General features: G+C 38.8%; 1 protein-coding gene across 2 annotated transcripts in view; it reads left to right on the plus strand.

Annotated features, from left to right (window-relative positions):
• The window catches only part of COL27A1 (collagen type XXVII alpha 1 chain), a 290,091-nt gene that overhangs the window by 25,344 nt on the left and 240,917 nt on the right, over window positions 1-23,830 (plus strand). For both annotated transcript variants that reach the window (XM_063432553.1, XM_063432552.1), the window contains exons 2-4: window positions 4,641-4,711; window positions 5,545-6,893; window positions 23,067-23,120. In XM_063432553.1, the coding sequence (XP_063288623.1) occupies window positions 4,641-4,711; window positions 5,545-6,893; window positions 23,067-23,120 (1,474 nt within the window). The remainder of the gene's footprint in view (window positions 1-4,640; window positions 4,712-5,544; window positions 6,894-23,066; window positions 23,121-23,830) is intronic.

A 23,830-nucleotide genomic window follows, 5' to 3' on the forward strand; every position in this document is an offset into this window, starting at 1 on the left:
TCGTTCCTGACTCTGTCTCCTCTCATATACATCGATTCCGTCCATTCTAAGGTCCGGTAGACGTATCTCTCCTCTGTGTTGTCTTTTGTCGAGTTGAATCCTGCGAGTTGGGGTATATTTTTGTTACAAGTGTCCCTTTAAACCACTACCAGCTCATTCATCCTATGTAGCCAACTAAAAAAAATTGACCATGTAGTTCATTAAAACTAATAAATGTCAACATTATTAAATATAATTGATTAGATAAATTACGAGAAAAAAATTCTACTCTAGCAAACAAATGTATACATAATAATAAATCCTTTTTTTCGTCTGTTGCAATATGTCAACAAAAAGTCTCTACTAGATTGAATCCATCTATTCTATGTGGATCGCAGAGGTAATCCAAAAATTCTGTCCACTACACGTTTTTTCCTAACTGCTATTCATCTTAAATGTTAAAATATGTCATTGATGTAGACAGGTAAATGTAGCACAGTTCAAGTATTTACCCCATAATAAAAGTTTGAGTAAAATTGGGACGTGGTTCAGGCTTAGGGTTTCAATCACATTGTCCAAAATATAAGAATGACCTGGAAAATCATCTTTAAACCGGAGATGAACTGTGTAGGGGTTGATTCAAAGACTGATGCTCAGCAGAGCAATATCAAAGTTCTGAAGTGGCAGTCCGTGGGCCAGGGCAGGTGGTATGGTTAGTCATCTGGTAGGCAATCTTAAAGGTCCATGCTGGAGCAGAGTTTGGGTCACAAACCAAATTCAGGAGTCAGCACAACATAGAGTACACTAGCGTTTATTAAGTTCTTTGTGAAACCAATAACTGTCTTGAATCTTCTTTTTCTTTTTTTTTTTTTACTGCTTTTGTCACCTGGTCAATTCACACAGTTCTTGGTTTTGTTAATACCCCAGAGAGTTTACTATACCTAAGCTACAGGAGAACTGAGATTTTATAAGGTTGTCCGGGAGTGGACATGTAGACGAATTGCATTTTTTTTTTTTTTTTTTTTTAATATCCAATACATTTTTATTGGTTTATAAGTTTTACATAATACAATAAATGCTTTGGTTTAGCGAGATAACATTGAGATTACAATTTACAGTATATCATAGTTTGTAACACGGTATGAAGATATTACATAACAATAAGTACAGAACATAAAATATTACTAGAATATTGTTATAGAAGTGCTTTAAGATGGGAGAGACTAAGCAAGTATAAAGTTTTGTAATAAAAGAATAATCAAAAGAGTAATTAAAAGAGTGAACAAAGCCTCTTGATTTAATTCAAGATTGGTATTATACCGTTAGAAGGATGTTTTGTAGGAAGGATGTTTTGGAGAACCGTAGACGAATTGCATTTATCTCAAAAGAGGCCCAGTATTGATTCCATTACGGGAAAATGGTTCAGTGCAGACATATGCTGGACCAACATCAGGTTGGTCAGGTACATTCCTCAGCAAAGGGTCAGTACTGCATTCAATGACAGTCATGTTCATATGTAACTTTTTATTGGTCAGTGTGTGCAGTGGGTCTATTTGTTGTTGTGGAGCACTCATACCTACACAGGGGCCACTACAGAACCTTGTAAGAGACATAGCCTGGTGGTAGCAAAAGGCATATGAAAGGGCAATTAACTTGACTGCACGAATGCCAAGTACACCATACATATACAAATTAGCATCAACAATAGCAAAATAATACTTTTTTGCATTATTTTTGGAACAGATGAACTTTATCATCAAGTCTTGGTTACAGGAATTACAACGCGGTCAAAACATTGGAACGCAACCAAATGAGTTCCCAGGACTGAGGTTACAGAATAAAACTTGAAAATATTGATATTTCTGATTTTCTTGAAGCTCCTCTCTTTCACGAACGTACTGAGATTTTTTTTTTTGCTCTTGTTGATACTGGGGTACCTGCATATATTGATTTCCAATACATGCTAGGTATCTCCTGGCCTCCAGCAGAGTTGATGAGTTAAATCCTCTTCATGTTATACCTTGCCGAAGTCACGTCAGCCTCTGCAGTAAAAGAAATAACACATGCAGATAAAAACTACAAAAAAGGAACTGTTTATGTTTTTCCCCTAATGCGAAAGAAACACTTGGATGAAATGTAAATCACAGAGCACTTTTCGGGGATTTTGGCAGCCAGTACTGTGTTGGAATTAACTAATTGAGGCTGAGTTGGACATGTCTGTCAGCTGTTTATATGGACAGAGGTTGAACAGAGAATTGTAGAAGAGCAGGGAGGCTAAATCCAGAAGAATTATTTACACGTTATTTACGCATTAGAGAATCGATTTTCTTGCCAACTGTGCATGTATGGACATTTAAGTCAAGACCATCATTCTTAAATGTGATTTCATTATTCTGGCTAAATAGCTCTTTAAAGCTATTTAAATAGCTTTTTCTCTGAGGGTACAAATGAGTGCGACTTCCTTCCTACTTGCACGAAGGCTTTCCAGCAATTGTTTGGTTATCTCTTCATTAACTATACATGGCTTTTCTGTAGGCATCAAATTAGCGGTGATATAGAACATAGTTTTGGGGCAAAGTTCTAAAACTGCAACAATCAGCATGAACATTCTGTTGGGTTCTTCAGAAACTATTCTACTTTAGAACCTTACTCCCAAGATTACTTTTTATAGATAGCCTTATATTATGCTAAATACTAAAATGCCTACACTCGATTTCCTCTCATTTTAACGACTTTCACCGGATCCTAAAGTTAATGGTGTCGGTTTCCGTTGACCCTACAATATTGGGATTCAAGGAGATTAGGTTCCTCTGTGTCTTTGTCCCACCTTTGGCAAATGAACTTTCCTTTATGTCTATATGTACCCTTTTGTATTTATGACGATGAAAACAGAGGATGGGAGTATTGACAAATTTGTAGTATTTAATGCATTTCATTAGTCGTTGATTGGTTATCTCAGAACAGATTTTTTTCCACTGGCTCGTCAGTCATTGCCAAGTGTGAGTTTTAGTGTTTGTATTCTTGTCCATGTGCCAAAAGTTTTTCAGCCTTAATTATAAACACTCAAAATTATCAGGACATTTTCTAAGAGTTCACATCCTCTATTGTCCTCACTTAAGCATAATCTAGCTTTCGGTTAAAGGCACCACAAACCGAAAACCAGTGCCTAGCACTTTTCAAAGGATTCAGGCTTTTTTTATATTGAAAAAAAGTACGAAATCACAGTGGAGTGGGTCCTGCACTTGATATCTTGATACTGGTTGGATTTTCATTTGTTTTGTATTTTATGTAGTGTTAATTTTTGGTAGGCATTTGTTGCCTAACCGAAATGAAGCAGTTAATAATTTGATTTCCCACAGTGTAAGATCTCATTTAATACATTTTAATACTGGAATTAAGGCTTCCATGCATTCAGCCTTGTTGTACCTCAAACCTTAGTAGTTCCGGTTTAGGTTTACAGATTATGGATCCCGTGGAGAGCACCGGCTTTTCAGGGGGTGATCTTGCAATGGGTCCGTAGCCGCCATATTTTTTTTTTTCTTATTACATCAAGCCAACTGCTTTTCAAATGGTTACATTTTAGTAGGGTTGTTTGACTCCGCTTCCATTCAGTGCCAGTCTTATGATCACTACACCACTTTCCTCTTATTTCTTGTGGCAGGTATTCACAGTTTACAAAAGTGAGATATATGGTAATCCTATATGCAGAAGAGGTGCTTAATAGTGCAAAATCAAAACTTGCTTACCCTTTTATTAGTGTACCACTCAGGAAGACACAGGAGATATAATTGGCTGTACCCCAATAAAAAGGGAAATTATTTTTCATTTTGCGCTATTAAGCTCTCCACTATTGCATATAAGTTTACCACTTGGATCACTTGTGTAATATTGTTTGGTGTGGTGGGGAAGAGGGTATTCCCACACGTGTGTTTTAGAGCTGCTATTTTAATATTATTCACATAAAGTGATACAAATTGGGCTCACTTCCTCCTATGGCAGGTCTGTTATGGTATTAAAATGTTGCTCGTATTGCCAATAGTAGAGAATAGGCATTTAGCTAAGATTGTCTACCCTGTTATTGTTCCATGTTTGTCTTCCCAAGGCTAGAATCAATAAAGGCATCGACTATCCCAATAAATCTGCAATTCTTCTATTATATCTCCACAAAACTGTTACATGGTACTAGCTCTGCTTGGCAAATGGAAAACGGAGACGGTCTGAGCCAGTGTCAAACTTTGACTGATTTTCTCAACTGTTATTAATTGTTTTGCTATAATGAGCCTGACTAGGCTGTTTCTCTTGGAACTACAACCACTGCCAATTAATATAATGTGATACACAGTATTTAACTCCTATGACTATCTTGTGATACAGGAAGGAAATATAAAACACTGCAGGAGACTTATCAAAGTGTTCTAAAAAGTCTTCTACTGTATGAATGGACCAATCACCATAGACACTGGTGGAACCAACGGGCACATTCCATTTGTGACTTCGCATTTACATTTTATACCACTCTTTAGGGTAGAACTCTTTGCTAAATATTCCCCAATGTGTCTCTTCATGTTTATACTGGCTGATACAAGATCAATGTACAATTTGCTGTTTGAACCTTTTTAGGTCTATGTAATCCTTACAGTTTACGTTTATTTATTTTTCAGGAGATCGGTCTTTGTTTGGTTCATTTTATACATTTCCTGCTGTCTGGATATTTGTCAAGTAGCAGCTGAAGGTAAGACTTTTGTTCTCTTACAATGTCCGGATTGATGGGGTGGTAACCGTTAAACTATCAAGAACAAATTATCTGTCTGCCAAAAACTAAAAACGCTATTAGTTCTAACTTATTAGAATGATGTGAACTGCAAACTGCACTTCAGGCATCTACATTTATTTTATGGTGGAATTGCTATTCAGTAAGCTGATCAACCCTTGACTTGGCTAAGAGAATTTAGCCCTTAGTATTCAGATCTAGATATTCTAAATATTCCTCTAACAGAATGGGGCAATGAGGTTGATTGGCCTGTCCACCGGTCTACCATCTAAATGTTTGACTTTATGAAGACTCATTAGGGCTCCTAGCTTTGTAATTACCTGTGTCTTTTTGAGGATTATCCCTGCATGTTAAATGTGGGTTCCTAGCAATTTTCCAAGACGATGACCCAGCCACCAGTTTAGGAAACATTATGCCATCTTTTAATAGGCCATGGCTTGCCACTTAATGCATAAAAGTATAAATTGTATACACGTATTCTTATTTTCATGCATTAAGCGTGGGCCACCATCCTTGCACTAGGAAGGGTTCAGTCCTGTACTTTTGGACGGGTTCAGTCTGCTTCTCACTAGAACATGCTACAATGCAGACACAAACAAAACTTTATTTCGTTTAATGAACCTCAAGGTTTGTAGCCTTTTACATTCCTGTTAACCTAAAAATCTATAAATCCTACACGTATAGTCCAACACGGACATTTTGTAACCCGTTATTAAAGATGCTTAACTCTCACTTCAAAGTCCATTGGCCAATTCTCATTTTTTACTTTATGCTTTTATGTCTTTGGTTTTCAGATGTCGACATTCTTCAAAGGCTGGGTCTCATGGGAAACAAGACATCCATCCGGCCAGTACCCCATGGGGTTATACCATATAAGTCAGGAGTTATTTTGACGCAGCGAGCGCGTGTGGAAGCTCCAATTCACTCCGTAATCCCGCCAAGTTTAGGAACGGATCTCACCCTGGTGTTGAGCCTCTGCTCCCACCGCATTAACAATGCTTTTCTGTTTGCCATCAAAAGCAAAAAGAAAAAACTTGAACTCGGGCTGCAGTTCATCCCGGGTAAAATTATAGTCTATGTGGGTCACAAACAATCTGTATATTTTGATTACAATGTCCACGATGGGCAGTGGCACAATATGGCCGTTGATATTCAAGGTCAAAAGGTGACTCTATTTACTTCTTGTGGGAAGCAAAGAGTTAATGCCAGTTTGCATATTAACAAAGATAAAACGTTGGATTCTGATGGGGTTTTTATGCTGGGAAAAATGAACCAGCACTCAATACAATTTGAAGGTGCTATTTGTCAATTTGATATTTATCCTCCTGCCAAGGCAGCTCATAATTACTGTAAATATCTCAAAAAGCAGTGCAGGCAAGCGGATACATACCGGCCGAATCTGCCCCCTCTGATTCCACTGATCCCCAAAGAAGCCAGTTTGCCTCTAGGCATGGAAGGGTTATTGAGAAATAAAAGTAACCTAACATTTGTGCCTCAGACACAGCTCCCCAAAGTGAGCTTAACAACCACCGCAAAGGGAATAGCCTTAGTTAAGATTCCTGTGAAATTAACTACCAAAGCACCATCATTACCCACCGTGACGTCTCAAGCCCCACGAAAAACGGATACGCAGTTGTCTTCTACTCCAGTGAGCAAGACCGCCACTGTGGCACTCAGGATTTCGACCACACTTACTGCCTCACTAGAAGAGGCCATGCTGGTTACCCCCAAGCAGGGTCTGTCCTTTAGTAACAACAGCACAAAGTTCAAAAAGGAACCTGGTAAGGAAACCAAGAAGAACGTGTACCAAAAAATAACTGCCAGGCCATCTATAACAACTGCCGCCTCCAAGCCAATTAAAGGGACCACATTGAGTAGTAAGAAGTTAAAAACTGCCACCCAAAAGCCAGCCGTGGAGAGAAGAACTAGTGTTACCAACATAAAGAACACCACATCTGTTAACTGGAAGCTGGAGACAACCACTTCTGGTCTTTACACCAAACCAGGATCTGCTACCATTCAGCCATCAACCTCCATATGGTCGACCAGTTTTCCAGTTACCCATGACTATCACTGGTTGGATCCTACTGCATTTCCTTATCTAATGGGACCTCCTGGACCCAAGGGAGATCTGGGTGCTACAGTAAGTAAAATCATCACACATTGTTTGTATCAAGTGTAAATTTTCCAAACAATGTGTTTTGGTTGGTTGAATAAAAAGAGTTGAAACATTAAAGGAACACTATAAGGAGAATATAACCCATTTTATCATGAATTATATAGATAATGCATTGAAATATAATCCAAAAATAAAAATAGATGAAAAAAACATACTCTTATTCTGTCCAGCAGCAGTTTATGGAATAAGTAATCATTCCCTTGGACCAGTTCCACTTACCACGTAGGGTGGCTCCTACTTGGCCACTAGCTTGACTTTCTCCAAGTTGGGCAAAATTTTTATCAGGCAGCTGTTCTGAGGGGGCTCTCTTAGAACTACAGACATTTTGTAAAATTCCCTAAGCCAGCCTCAAAGACCAAAGAAGGGGGCATAGGGTGCCCTATACATCATAACATTCACAATTATGCTAAAGTTGTGATGGTTCTTTGAGTGGCCCTATAAGGCTATAGTTGCATGCAAAATTCTCTCTTTTTTTTTAATTCAGTGTTAATTTCATTTTTTTTTTATTTTTAAAAAAAATTATTTTTGCAGTGCATGAAATACGTACAAGCAGGTCAGAGGTACCCCAACGGCATTCCCCTGGCTGTATATCTCGCTTAACAATGGGGTATTTGCTGAGTCAAGCATAGCTAGCCTGGCCTAGAAGGCGTCGAACAGGCGGTCTAACCGCTCCGCCAGAGGGGGCAGCGGGGGCTCAAGTGCAGGGTCCCATGCTTTATCCGCCATGTTGGATTGCCCTTGTTTATCGCGTCAGGTAGGCCTCTGTTGGGGCTTCACTCCAGTGTCACACACCATGCCGGGATATCCCTCACCGGCGGGGGGAGGGGTGAGAGATTGTACTGGGGAGACCTCCGGTCCTGGATGCTGCAATCGGCAGAGGGAGCGTCCGTCTCCCCCATGTTGTTCAGATAGGCCTCGTGCAGGCCGCAGATCTATACCCAGGTCGTGGCGGTCAATACAGGCTGAGAGCTTGCTTGCGGTTTGCTATGTTTGTAGTCCCCCTTCTCTAGAGTCAGTGCACTAACTTATTGGGGCTACTTGCTATGGTTCTTGGCAGAATTCAGGCTTATGTCAGAGTATTTGGCACGGAGCTCGTCCGCCATGTGACCGCTCAGCTGAGCTCGGCTGTTAGGCTCCGCCCTCCCCCCCCCCCCCCTGGTTAATTTCATTTTTAAAATCTTCATTAGCAAAAATGAACAAGTATTAAAGAAAATAAACAAAAAAATTGTAATCAACAACATTTTATTGTGTGATCACATATAGGTTCATTAGCAAGTCATAATAGATAGTATATAACTAAGGACGTGTTTTCCAAAAATAGTGTGAGCACTCACGGTCAATCAACTCAAAAAGAAAGAGGAAGAGAAACACAAAATAAAAGCATTTCAAGAGAGAGGGAAAGGAGAAGAGGTCAAGAGAAGAGAGATAGGGGGAAAGGAGAATATGAAGAACTAGAATAACGAAAGACTTAAATGGACAGTATAGTCACCAAAACAACCTTAGCTTAATGAAGCAGTTTTTGTATATAAAAATCATGACTCTGGAGTTTCACTGCTCAATTCACTGCCATGTATTAGTTAAATCACTTTTGTTTCTGTTTATGCAGCCCCTGACACAGTTCCCCTGGCTGCGACTAACACAGCATACAGTACTTTGTTTTAATTTTCAATCAGATGTAACTTACTTTTTATCTCCTGCTCTGTAAATTGAAGTTTGATCACATACAGGAGGTGCCTGCAGGGTTTAGGCGCTTTTAACAGAGCAGGAGACAAGAAATGTTACATTAAACAGAATTTGCAATAAAGGAAGTGTAAACATTAGATGACTCTTTACAGGAAGTGTTTAAGAATGCTGTGTAAGTTACATGGGGGTGTGGCTAGGACTACATAGACAAAGTGATTTCACTCCTGAATGGCAGAAAATTGAGCAGTGATACTGCTCCATTAAGCTAAAGTTGTTTTGGTGATTATATTGTCCAAACTTGTTTTCCTGGCACTATGTAGTCCTTAGGTCCCCCCACCCTCATGGCCCCCCTCCCGCTCGGCTGAAGGGGTTAAAACCCTGCAGCCACTTACCTTTCTCCAGCACCGGGCTCCCTCAGTGCTGGGGAACTCTCCTCCTCCTGCCGACGTCAGTGCCGAATGTGCATGCGTGGCAAGAGCCGCACGCGTATTCAAACCGCCCATAGAAAAGCATTACTCAATGCTTTCCTATGGACGTCAGCGTCTTTCACTATGAAAATCGCGGAAGCGGCCTCTAGTGGCTGTCAGGGAGACAGCCACTAGAGGCTGGATTAACCCTCAGTGTAAACATAACAGTTTCTCTGAAACTGCCATGTTTTCAGCTACAGGGTTAAAACAAGAGGGACCATTGAGCTGAAGTGATCTGGGTGGTCCTTTAATCAGATAGCTAATTATAGACCTATTGTCCAACCCAGGGCATCCATAGTAAGGTTTTAGACCTATCATAAAAAGCTGCAATGAGTCATTCCATTTCATAATTTTTTTTCCTTCGGCCTAGATTGCCACTGCTGGTGGTTGGGAGCAGCCCACCGCTTCCACAATGCTGGGATGAGGGACTTTCTAGTGCTTAGCAATTGTCTTGTAAGGGCTTTTTTTTTTAGAGACTGGGAAGGAAGTATGACGCAACAGCAATGCTGCAAAAAGGTGGACCATGTCCTAAAGTCTAGGTGATATTTGTGAATTAACTGCCAGAAGGCCTCTATCAAGATATGCCAGAGGTTATCCACCATGGGCCGGCACCTCCAAAATGTGTCTGAACAGATGGTGCTAATTTGTTGACTAGGTCAGGAGTCCGGTACCACCTCAATATTACCTTATTATTTAAGTGAACCTGTTAAGGAAAAAATAACTTACCTTAAATCGCCCCAATATACATTGAATATATTGTATATGACAATGATACAAGATGTATTTAATGTAAAACATTGAGCTATATTTACCTCACTTCTGTCCAGGCACCACCATCGTGTGAGCTTCGTAGGTGTTACTCTTCGTGTAACATCCACCTCTGCTCCATCTTCCATATTCCATTCTTTCAAATGATCTGCTTGGTATCCTTCCCAAGCAGGGCAAGCCTCCTGTGTGATGCCAACAAACTGGCTTCATTGTTTGCCTACCGGCTTCTGAACGGAGTTCAGCAGCAACGACTAGGGAATATTTATAGCAACCACAGTGCATGCATTGTGAATGCTATGCTTGGAGATCAGAAGGACCGCCTGTTGGAAGTCTTTTCTGATCTCTCTTGTCATTCAAATGCGTCGGCATAGTCTAAATTTTTAAATAGGTTTTTCTCCCAATCTATACATTTGATAGCAAATCTTCCGAAACAATGTATGGAAGAAATGTTATGCTCTTTTGAAAGAGAATAAGTAATTTGTGGCATGACAGATCCCCTCCCTTTAAGTTCATGAATCCTAGCATCTAAAGAGGATTGATGGGAGAGGAGGAACATTTTCTCTCATTGTTGGTCTGTGAACTCTTTGCCAAGGTCCTCCTCCCAGTGTGCTACAAGCATAAGAGGAGAAGCTTGTATTGCATCTTTAAGGAGTCTAGGTTTGAAATTCCCCTGTGGAGGTGTTTTGCCATTAGACACAATTGTTTAAACTTTCCCAGTGTTCCATGCAAATTTAGTTTCAGAAGCAAAGAGCGATAATAACGTATGAGTTGAAAATACCTAAACTTTTCAAGTGGGGTAGGATGTCTGTCTGGAATTGATGATGCAATAGGTAGGAGATCACCCTTCTCACAAATATCCCTAAGCTAAGCTATATTCCCTACTTTCCAAAGTTTCCAAAAACCCTGATGTGGACCTGTGGAGAAAAGTCAAGATTATACTGAAGTGGCAGAAGTGGGCACGGGATAGTTATTAACCCAGGCTAAAAACCAAGAGATTACCTTCCTATGCCGTTCTACAACACGTAGGATGTGTGTTGCCTCGTAATACCAAATTAAGGACTAGATATCCATCCTCTCCTCATATTAGGGAAGGGCAAAGTGTCCATCTGTAACCTAGTCTGATTTCCATTCGAAACAAAAGAAACCTGGATTAAAAGAAGAAAAAAGCACTTTTATTTAGGAAAATGTATAGTTTGGCATAAGTAAAGAACTCTTGGTAGAGCATTAATTTTTAGGGCAATCATTAGACCAAACCGGGAAATGTACTTGCCTTGCCGTTGGTTTACATCTGTTTGAAAAGCTTTATGAGGGGAAAATTCAATTGATACATTTTTAGGAAAGACCCCAGTGGAAAATACTAACTAAGTCTGTTGTCCACTTCTTGCAGCTCTCTAGTGGATAATCACACAAATATATAGGGGCAGCAATTCATACCTTTTATAGTAGATAGTTTGGGAATTATTATTATTATTCCATCCAGTGTTTCCATCTCATCATTTTTCTTTAATTATTAAGAAATCGGGCTTTCGCCTTCCTTATCCAGTGTTTTTTAGAGTGATGTATTCGTCAAGCTGTGCTTGGACCAATAGAATATAAAGCATTCTATAATTTCCTACCTGCAATGCAGTGGTTTTGTAGCCCTGCACGTGTAATATTTAGTGTAGCGGTTTCTGCTTATTGGCGGGCTCTGGAACAATGAGTCAGACACACATTACTGGCAGTCACTACTGGTGACATCAGAACTAATTTCCTCTTGATCCATAGCAAGGAATCACTTTTTGTCAATTGTTTAACTGCAAACATTAATTCCAGGGAAATCCCAATTCATGCTACTTTCCCAGTATCTAACCCAAAAGCTCTGCACGCCTATTAACAACTTAAGGGTAAACTGTAGTCCATTTCTTCTTTCTTAATTTGATGAGAAATAATGAAAATTCCAATATTTAACCATTTTTGAACGCTTTGATATGATTTCTTTAAAAAATTTTTTTGCATTTATCTATTTTTTTTTAAACATTTTTTTTGTCTTTTGCTATTGATGGTACAGCTTTGACCTGAGGTGGCCAAAACGTAGCCCATCCACTCTAACTAGCTAGAGGATAGCAGTGCATCAATGTACTTGTAGATCTAAGTCCCAGTTTAGGGCCCAAATCATACCCTCCTTGTTTTGGCCAGAGAAGCAGTACCCCTGCTTGTCCTCCTTCATGGGCAACCTATCCTCTTCCTATTCAGGCCTGCCTCCTTAACAGACTGACGCATGAAAGTACATCACTGATATGCCTCCAAGGCCCTTCCCCTATTTCCCATGTGCCTCACTTGGCGAGTACGCTGCAGTAATGGGCATCAATAGCCAGTACTGTTTGGGTTCGTTAGTTATAAACTGGCACAAAATAGTGGTTAATGGGATAGAATTGAGGGAGGAACATGTGAAAACGGATGAGGGGCAAAAAAGTGTACATTTTCCTTCCTAGTAGTAATCTTAGAGCATTTGGGATAATATACTGCTCCTTTGTGTCATAGAAGGAAATAGATGGGCAACATGGCCTCCATTTTGTAATGAATTATAAACTTAAAATTAACAAAATACTTGCCTTCCTAGCTCCTGAAGCAGTAAAGATCTGGGAAGCTGACTGCAGTTTTAGGCAGATCCCTTCTATTTCCAGGAAGAGTCTCCACCAGTTAGAAGTCAATCAGCAGCCTCTCATTCTTGTTGGGGTATTATCCAGTAGGCACCTGTCTAGCAGATGTCATCCCTGAATAGCAGTTCCACTTATCACATACATGTTTGGAATGGCACTATAAACTGATAACAACCCTACTGTGGCAGTTGTCAGGTTGTACACACAGCCCAGTTTACAGTTTATGAAAATCAGTCCAGTGGCGGAACTTCCAGAGTCAAAAAGGTCACTATTGCAACCAGGTCCTGGAATTCCACCTGTCAAGGTGAGGCCCAGGCCAGGCTTCATTCCCTTTGGAAAACCATTATTTAGTAAATCACCAGTTCGACATTATACTAAATAAATTACGTTTTCTCTCACGTTCCAGCTCTGGTACTGCTGGCAATGCTCTGACTCATTAATTGAGTGCCAGGCTTGAAGAGCGCATGCAGCACTTGACCACCAGGGGTTTTTGATCTTCACCAGGTTATTTTAGAAGGTGCTTGTTACTAGATAATTGAAATACTTGCCAATATACCTTCCATAACAGTGTGTTGGTCAAAGTCCAGTAATTTCTTAAACCTAAAAATATACTCCTAAAGTTCTGTTTACATGTATTTCCCAATGGGCTTTGTACCTGTGCGAAACAGAAGCCAAAAAGAACTGTTGAACAAGATTGATCGATTTATTTATTTTGTGCAACATCCGGACATCTTTTGCCTTACATGTTAAGCTAACTATTCATCTTCCCACAGTTTGCTCACACACATCCTTCCACAGCTAGCAATCCACACACGTGCTCGCGCAGTCAACACAACACACACATCACACTCTCAATCTCACACATGACACGTATCGAAACCCCGTATCACACTCCGCCAGTCTCACACAGATCTCACTCAGTAAAACCCCAGACATTCCACTCCGCTAGATCCACACACACACATAACACGCTTTGCCAGCCCCAAACAAACATCACACGTACACACGCGCGAGGAGTAGAGAGGTCCCTTAATCAAGTCTTGCACCAGTTTCTAGTTAAAATTTGTCGACTAAATTTGTATTGGGGTTCCACAACTGAGAGTTCTTAGACACTTTTTTAGGGCTGAGTGTGAGTGCAAGATAATGTCTGAATCGCAAACCTTGCAAGAATGCAAAGCTGTTATGGTGCTTAGAGTAACCCTTTAACTGTAAACAAAAACTTCCAAGAAAATAAATCAATAAATAAATAAAAAATGTGTGTGTGTGTGTAGATATATATATATATATATGTTTTGAGAGGTGATCATGCTGTAATAGTCAAGCGTAGCTTCTGTCATTCCTTCATTATTACCCTGCAGGTCGCACCATAATGTCTGATACTCTCCAGATGCTCTCAAGTAAGGGAAGAGAGAGAAATGTTTAACTTCTCGTGCTTGGTTTTGAGCTTTTTACTCTGATAATCAAATTAGCTATGGGTTTGGATTTACGTTGCACTTTTTCTTTCTGCTGGTCTTCAGTAAATGCTGGCATTATATAGGAATTGTACATACGCGCCATGGCGATTTAAAGAGCAGCTTCAGTTTAAATAGTGTAATTTTCTGGAATCCACGAGTATATGTGATAAGCTGTACTCATCACAATGATAGAAATAGTGCTATTTTCAATTGAAATATTAAAATATTTCTTAAAGGGACACTATAGTCATCAGAACAACTACAGCTTATTTGGATTTGTTCTGGTGACTAGAATCACAATGCTGATTGGCCAGGGCTGTATTTGAATCATGCTGGCTCTGCCCCTGATCTGCCTCCTTGACAATCTCAGCCAATCTTATGGGAAAGCATTGTGATTGGCTCAGAGAATCACTTCTGATAAAGTCAGCCAAGCAGGCACATCAGAGGCAGAACCAGCAGCAGCAGACTTGAACACAAGTCAGATTTTACTATATTTAGGGAGGAAAGGAGAGGCAGGGGGGCTAAATAGTGGTTTTGACACTATAGGGTCACTATAGTTCAGGTTGGATTTAACCCACTTTTCCATGCAGCTTATAGATATTACATTAAAGTAGGAAAACCAAAAATAAATGGTCTCAGATAAAGCGCTTATAGCACGAAACGCATCAGACGGTGGGACAGATTTTCCTATTCTTGCTTGCCCCCTTTGTGTATTATCTGTGTAAAGAAATAGAGATCCATTTTTATTCTATTATCGAGGTTGAACGCTGTTTATATTTTGGCATTTTCCATTTGGCATTTGGTGTCCAATTTAGTATATTGTACTGCACGGGGGGAGAGAAGTTCCCTGCTTTATATTTATTCACCTGCATTTCTCTTGCTTTTGCAATCTCCAGTTTAGATGAAGCACTGTCCATATCATAGATTTAAAAGTGTGTTTCTTGTTAAACTGTTTGATTCTTTGGAAGTGAACTTTTGATTTCAGACCATCATGGTGATCAATTGATAAGATTTTTATCCTTGCATTCCTGAGAATGTAAAGGACAAGTAAATACAGGAAGACAAGATATGGATAGTATGTAATACATATTCTACCATACAGTTGAAGACATTTTTACAGAGACACATTTGTGTACTGCAGATAAGGATTGAGCACACACCCTTTTACTGGTTCACAAATTTAAAGTCCCATACTAAACCATGGACTGTGTAAATTTTTGCTACTCTAAAATACATTGAAGACAGCCTAAATTCACCCAAATGTGTACTTCTGAGTAAATTTAGGCATCTATCCAGAGACATTGTCAGCTTCAAATGTGGGGGTAGCGGACTTCCCACCCAAAATAAGTGCTTACATTTAATCCATACGTAACATTTTTCTACTCAACCCTATTAACTTGTGAAATATATGAGTTTCAACCAGTTTCTTTTTTTGAATTAACAGTAAACTTGCGTTGGAGTGGACGTACATTTTTTGAATGCATTCTAAAATGTGCAAAATTTAAATAAAATAAAAAATATATACATACATTAAGCTTAAATGTAATTTAAAGCAAAAACAATGTTTTTTTTATTTACACAGGCTGATTTCTAAACACATTTATTGTAGTCAAAAGACACATTACTGTGAGTTTTATTGCTCTGAAGCTCTGTTTTACACTTAGACGCACCAACAATATGGAGCCCCTCGAAAAGAGGAGACAATAGGATACAAAAGAGGGACTGTCTCTCCTAAATAGGGACACTTGGAAGGTATGCATTAGTATGTATAAATGATGGCTTCCAGGAAACGTAATGAATATCCTGCAGACCTAGGTACCACAATTTTGATTTACATGCAATCCTCAGTTTGATGTGGAAGTCTGGACGCTCTATTGTACTGTTGGGGGCCCCATATTCTATTATCCATTAACCTTTCCGAATGCTAAAGCGCCGGTGGCAGAGCTGCAGTGGTCGCTGCAATTTAGATTAATTATGTTATTGCGTACATATGTGTAAATTCATCAAAGCCATATATTCATGCTGCACTGCAAGATAAGCAAGCGGTTTTAAGCAACCATCTTTTTCCTATAGTGTAGTATCCTCCCCAGTCCAGATGTTCTGTGTTACAGCCCATATGGCGCGTCACATATTCCGGTTATCAAGAACAGCAGGCTTTTCTTGCACACGGCCCCTGTTCTGGTCTTTTCTCATTGCGACTCACAGTGCTAAGAGGGGAGAGAGTTCACACACACAGAAACAAATCTAGTATTTCCAAAAAAATAAATAAAAAAAAGTTGATTTACAAGCACTCCAAGGAGGGAGAAGTTGGCAAACTATACTGCGCTAATACGAATAGAATGTTAAAGGCACAGATGTAACAAACACTGGTATAGTTCAACCTAACCTTCCATTCATAAAAAGGCAGTTAGCCCCTGAGGCGCTTTCCGACAAAGGGTTAAATAGGCCATTTTTTATTTAAAGGGTTAAAGAAGCCATTTTTTTATTAAAGGTTTTCTACAAAGGGCTAAATAAGCCATTATTTTTAATTAAAGGTTTCCTATAAAGGTTTAAAAAAGTAATTAAATTTAAAAAAAAAAAAAATTTAAATTAAAGGTTTCCTACGAAGGGTTAAAGAAGCCATTTTTTTTATTAAATGGTTTCTCCAAAGAGTTAAAAAAGTAATTACATTTTTTTTAAATATATATATATATATATATATATATATATATATATATATATATATATATATATATATATATATATAATTTTAGTTTTTTCCAATTCTTGTTCCAGAAACTAAATAAAGGTGCTTTTTATTATGTGAATGAAATTAACCTGAACATTATGAACCAAACTACTGTTGTTTAGGTCTGACTCCACTGTCCCACTGTAGTTATGTTTAATAAATGCAGTCTCACTCCCCCCTCTGAAATGAAGAAAATAGGAATAAACCTTTTCCGTGAGGTAACAGAATGAAACGTTTGCAGATGGTTGAAGCTCATAACCCTTAAACCCCTTACAAGCGATAATTTATGGGATGTGATCAGCATTCCCAGTGAAAACAGTGGTGAGTGCTAGGTTGGGCCGAGAGGTTTTAGCCAGTTTCTAGACTTTTGGAGCCCACTGTAGATGCTGCACATTCTTGTAATTTGCAGAAAAGACAGTAGCTTGATAGGTGACAATCTTTTTCAAGATTTTTTTTTTTTTTTTCGGATTTGGCTATTAAAAAAAAAAAAAAAATAATAATAATAATTTTGTGGTTACAATTTTTAATGTACTAATTATATAATGCATTAAAAAGATCAATTCTACTCCGTACTGCCTGGTAAACTCACTTTATCCCCAAACAGATTATGTTCTTTGGTGCACGGTTTTGTGTGGTCCCTTTCTATTAGTTTATTGCCTCACCATCTTCCCATCGCTTTCTCTTCCTAGCAACACACACTGACAAGTAGCCTCCTCAGATTATAAAAAAAAAAACACTCCTTCTTGGATGGTGAGAGTATAATTAACAGCCACCCATTTGTTTTGCGGAGGATAAAAGTAAATCATTCTCTTTTTGTAAATATATGTAGTAAAGTAACTTCAGACTTTCTCTGTGCCTGTAGGTGACAGGCTCCATTTCCGAGGCTTATTCTGTAAAGTATAAACTGTAGCAAATTAAAATCAGAAATGCACACGTTGGTTCAGAAGGAGAATCCTTCCAGATCAGCTCTTTAAGCCTAGATTGTTTTTCATTCATATTTTAAACCAGCGTCGTGCCTCAGAATGAATGGAATTTAAAGGGACACTATAGTCACCAGAACAACTACAGCTTATTGAATTTGTTTTGGTGAGTAGAATCATTACCTTCAGACTTTTTGCTGTAAACACTGTCTTTTCAGAGAAAATGCAGTGTTTATATATTCACTGGCCACTCCTCAGATGGCTGTTAGAGATCCTTCCTGGGCCATGGCTGCCTAAAATGCATCCAAACATTCAGTGTCTCCTCCCTCTGCATGCAGACACTGAACTTTCCTCATAGAGATTCATTAATTCAATTCAACTCTCTAAGGAGATGCTGATTGGCCAGGGCTGTGTTTGAATCATGCTGACTCATCTGCCTCCTTGTCAGTCTCAGCCAATCCTATGGGGAAGCATTGTGATTGGATCAGGCTACCACTTCTGATGATGTCAGCAGACTGCTTGTTTTTCTGAGTCTAACAGCATGCAGAGTTACGGCTTCAGGCTTGAATACAGTAAGATTTTTACTATATTTATGGAGGCATGAGGGGTCCAGGGGGGATAGTAGATGGTGGTTTTAACACTACAAGGTCAGGAATACATGTTTGTGTTCCTGACCCTATAGTGATCCTTTAAATTTGTTACCTGGAGACTCTGAAAAAAAACTAAAACAAGATGTATTTCATTGATAACATTTTTTTTTTTAAATTTAGGGCTAAGGAAATATTGCAGTACATCCCACAGTTTGGTGAATAAGTGATGGTAAAAATTTCATTCAAAAGTAAATTAATAAAAATTTTTAAAAAGCACAGTATTCCATTTGTCTTAAAGGACACCTGACACTTCCCTGGATTTATAATAGTTTGTTTACTTTCTCCGATATTTAAAGGGATGCTCTTGGCACCCAGACCACTTCATCTCATTGAAGTGATCTAGGTGCACTGTCCCTGTCCCCTTAACCTTTTATGTAAAAACATGGCAGTTTTAGAGATACTGCAAAGTTTACATTGCAGGGTTAAGCCTGCCCCAGATGGCTGTCTCGCAGCCAGCCACTAGAGGCGCTTCCTGCTGTTTCACAGAGTTTGACCCAGTGAACTGAATTTATATGTCTTCACGCTTTGCATGAGGTCGTCCTACGTCCTCCGTAGGAAATTATTGACTCGCCGCGCATGCACATTAGGCGGAGAGTGAGGATTATTTAACCCTTTGAGTGCCAGTGGATGCGAGAAAGGGAGTGGCAGAGGAACATTTAAGTGTTAGGAGTGCATGTTTGTATTCCCAACACTAAACTGTTCCTTTTAACAAACCAGTATTTGTGAGGTGGGAAAAATGATGTGGACTGTAGTAATCCATACCTCTTTATCCTGCAAATGGACACCTCCATCTGATCTCCCTGTCAGTCATTGCTATATACTCTTGGCACTTTGTGTAAAAGTGACCATTTCCCGTTAAGAACTGGTACATTACAAATGGTGGAAGCGACGATCAAAAGGCGTTTTAAGCTTCCACGTTTGGGAATGTAGTTGATTAGGTCAGATTTTTATAAACAGATTTTTTTTTTTTAATCTGTATCCATTATACACAGATTTATTTATTTATTTTTTAATAATGATATGTTCCTTAATCAATTGAAGCCATAATGCAATACGTGTCACATATCACAATGTAACGTGGGACATTATTAGGTTAAATGAGGGAAAAATCGGAAAGGGAAAATTCCTAGTTTGTTCTGTGAAGTGAAATTGATTGATTAGCCTAGTCTATGGAGGTCAGTCTCAAGCATTTCACCCTTTTCTCAAATGATGTCAAATTACATGCTTGTGAGGCAACAAATTGAGCCTGATGTGTTATCAATTTCTGTGCCTAAAGGGTACCTTTGGGGTAAACTGACCTATATGTTTTGATGCTGTATATAGATAATGTATTTAAAAAAGAAAAAAAAGTACCGTACTTTAAAAGTTTTCATTGACGCACTGTTTAGCAGGTCTGCCTGCAGCTGCAGGAAGGGCCCTCTCTCTTATTCCATAAACCTCTGCACATCAGGGGGTACCTAGTTTATCCCCAAGAGCAGCTCCGCTCAATTAAAGGCTTCACCGTGCGGGCAGTTTAGATGATTGGCCACCTCTCTAGCCTGTTCTCTCGAGCTAGGTTACAATGTATCAGTGCCAGAACATGCAGTAATCTCCGCCTATGAGGGATCAAACCGGTCCAGATGGGGACCCATAGGTAAATCCAGCTATGTAGTCTCTATGTTCCAGAAACAGTGCCAGTATGAACAGCGCTGCAGCCTCCGCTGGCTATTGACTGACATTTTAACCATCACTTATTCAGAGGACAAGTCTCTTTTTAGTAAAGAGATTTCATTAATCTTGTGGTTCTCCATCTTTGTTATAATTGGGATCTGGGCTGTTAGTGAACCTCGGCAGTCAGGTAAGATAAAGCCTCCTCGTTCTCCTCGTTCTTGAATGGAGCCACTTAGTTATGTATTTTCATAGCCTGTGGCTACGGGGATAAATTACTGAGCTGTCATCACGGTTTTTGTTTTTCGGAAAGGAAAAGCTTTTTGAGTACATCACCAGATAGACTGTGTACATCCTTTTCCCCCTACCCCCTCCTTCAAAATTACCATCTCCTCATAAATAATCCTTTAACTGCTTCAATGAACATCTTAGAAACAGGGACACGATGACAGGCTCGGTACACAAATTTACTTCTTTACCCCTTCCCGTCTTTAGAACAGAACAGTCCCTCCAGAATAAGTTTTTTTTGTGTTTTTTTTTTATTTTTAATTTTTTTAAAAAGCAACATAAATCGACTTTACGGGGTGATAGACTGATATTTCTCCATTAGATATTAATCAAGGCCACCTCTTTAAGTGGAAAATCTTTACATTCAAAGAAAGCTTTTGTCTAATGATGTACGATCTATAGACATTCCATGGCGTGTGTTTAGTTTCTGTGTGGGCTAGATATGCAATCTGTTTAGAATACAAAAAAAAAAAACTTAATGATCTTCTATCTCATTCCTCACAATCCCTAAAATGAATAGCTAGTTACTCTTTGGGAGGTTTATATACCACATTGGAACCACATTGTGAAATATCAGATAAAATGGCTAAGCGGTGACTATACCATATCAGAGATGGAGAATTTCTCCAAGCTAGCAGTTAATTGCAGTTTTATTCAGTGCCAGGTTAAAATTGAGTAAGATATACCTAATTTATAATAGAAGGTTGAATAAAACATTAGAAATGATTAACATAACTAAGCTGATATCTGGATAACCTAGTTAACCAGATTTAACAGCTCATAAGGACATGTCTTTAAATGAACAATACAGAGTTAGGAATAGAGACCGTTTTTCTCAACACTATCGTGTCCCTCGCCTTAGTAATTGTGTGTCCCCGTTTCTCGCAAACTGCAATGTTTTACATTGCAGGGTTAAGGGGACTTGCGCTGTCTATAGTATCCCTTTAAGGTAGCCTAAAAGACATATCATTTATATCCTGTCCATTATTTTTGGGGGGGATGGGGCAAAATTTGCTTGTTAATTATTAGGAAGTATTATGTCGGACTAGTCATTATTATCAAGGTGTTGTAATCTATAAGAATTCTCTAATTTGGGGAAAATGCTTGTATAAATATAATGTCAGTTTTCAGTGTATTTTTCCATTCAAACCAATGTTTAATCAGATCTCTTGACGTCATGACGGTTTTGACATATCTGGTCTGAATAGAGCCCCATGTCATTAAAGGCACAGTTGACCTGGGTGTTGCCCAGAATTCACATGGTTGGTATGCATACCTTAAGTCAGTGTGTGGTATCTGCATGCTTGGCTTTTGTCCTGTCTTGATCAGAACAATTTTTGTAGCTGAACCTACATTCTATTTTCAGTCTTCACAATCCTTTTGTCGTAAGAGCTACTGTGCTTTGCCTATCCTGTATGGGAGTAATTATATAGAATATAATACAAGAGTTTTGGGTCAAGGGACGCTTGGGCATTGCAACACTGAAACGTAGAGACTTTGTTGGAAATAAGCCACTAAGGCGACTGCCTAGGAGAACAGGACAATTTTCTGCACTGCATTGGGATACCAGATGCATACCACAACAAGTGCATATATGGAACATCTGATCCAAGTAGGAGCACTTCCTTAAAAAAGAACACAGCAGGTGGTCCTTAGAGGGATGGATAACTCAGAATTTTTAGAGTGCAACCAACGTATGTAACTCCATACTTAAAAATGCAAGATTTACAGAACAGATGATGGTAACCTAACACGGCTAAATTTGTGTTAAATTCACAAAGTAGCATCCTGATGCCTATTTTGTATAGGTCATTATTTTTACAATTTTATTTAACTGCACTGATGCAAGAGCACTTTTCATAGCTCAAATCAAGAAAATGCATTCTAGTCCTTTGAAATCTAGGCCCGATGAAGTAGGTTAGTAAGATATGGTATGACTAATTGGGATTTACCATATCATTTAGTTGAACATAGGAGTGTGAATTAGGTGGAACTTTGGTTGGGTGACTTGTTGATTTGTATGGATTCACTGCAAAGAAATTGGTTCTGAAACGCTGGTATTTTACAAGTCTATCAGACTTTATTGACAGGGGATATAGAAAAAGCATGGAGTATATTTTAACACATAAGGATGGGCTGGGTCGACGTATACTGGAGGGGTTGCAGAAGAGATGACTGTATGCAAGTGTCTTGGTCTGCGAGGAAGGGTCCCTGGAGATAAGGAGCTGTGTGTGTGAGACAGGCTTCTCTATAAAAGATGTAGAAAATGAGAGAACACAGACCTGTGTACAGCATTGGTAGGAGTAAAGAGCTAGAAAAATTATAGATAAGGGCTGAAGAAACCCGAGTTGTGGGGAAAAAAATGAAATCATAGATGGGTTCTGCAGCAAGGTTAATGGGGAACTATCTGAAAATGTATTCATTTGTGCACGCAATCAGTTATATTATTGATCTTCCATAACGTTTTCTTATAGTGTACCATTATTAAATGGACAATAAATATTCCTCCTATTTAAAAAAAACAAAACAAAACAAAAACCGTTCTTCTAGTGCTAAGTGAAATGTTCAATTAAATGGTTTATATCTCAGCTTTGGAATGTAGCAGAATTGTCAGATTAAAATCACATGGATTTCGTTGATTCTGTTAATGTAAACAATGCAGCAATGTGCTTGTCTTTAACTTGTTGCCAGACTCATTTGTAATGTTCAGTTTAGTATTTTCTTAATGTTGCACAGTGAAGGATCACCTTGTATTTAAAAAGATAATGCTTTGAAAGTGATAATGCACCTCTGTTTATATCCTATATCTCTTTTTTTTTGTATTTACTTTATCACTTCCGGCTATTTTGTATTCTGTTTATCTCTAATGTTTGAATTTATCTCTCCTTTGCAGGGTCCACCGGGTCTGCCAGGTCTCCCAGGAACACCTGGGAAAAGAGGTCCGAGGGTATGTACCTCCCAAACTGCTTAGCTAAACAAATGTACCTACAAATGTGCAAAAGTTGCTCTGAGTTTAGTTACGAAACTAATTCTGAAACTAATCTCCATCCTCCCCACAACACTTCCTCATCATTTAAGTTCTGATATCTTTGTATCTTCCCAGCCTGGCTCTGTGCAGCAACTAACTTTTGAATTATAATTTATACATATATATATATATATATATATATATATATATATATATATATATATATATATATATATATATATATATATATATATATATATATATTTAATTTGTGCTCACACAGTTACATGTCAGCAGTTGTTCACACCACTTAGCTAGGGTTCAGAATGGACACCAGCAGATAGAGGGCCAGATAGTAAGGTGTCAGTGGAGGGGTTATAAGGGCAGTGATTAGAAGAGAGGGTCAGCATGAAAAAGAGCAGAATAGCAGACAGAAAAGGAAGCGAGAAGATGCTTAAAGAAGAGAGTGACTGTAAGGACAAGAATGCAGAATATGTTGAGTGGGGAATCTGGTAAGAAGTGGGGGCAGATTGGATCATTAACAAGGAAAGCCAAAGGTTGAAGAATAGTGTAAAGGGCAGGATGGATAGAAGGGGAAGACTTGTGACTGAATGGAAAAAAGAAGGTACGTGAGCGGGTGTAAGAGCAGAGAGAGCTATATATTTAGAATGGCGTATGGAAGAGAGATG

Source organism: Pelobates fuscus, chromosome 9, assembly GCF_036172605.1.
Source record: "Pelobates fuscus isolate aPelFus1 chromosome 9, aPelFus1.pri, whole genome shotgun sequence".
Classification (NCBI taxonomy): Eukaryota; Metazoa; Chordata; class Amphibia; order Anura; family Pelobatidae; genus Pelobates; species Pelobates fuscus.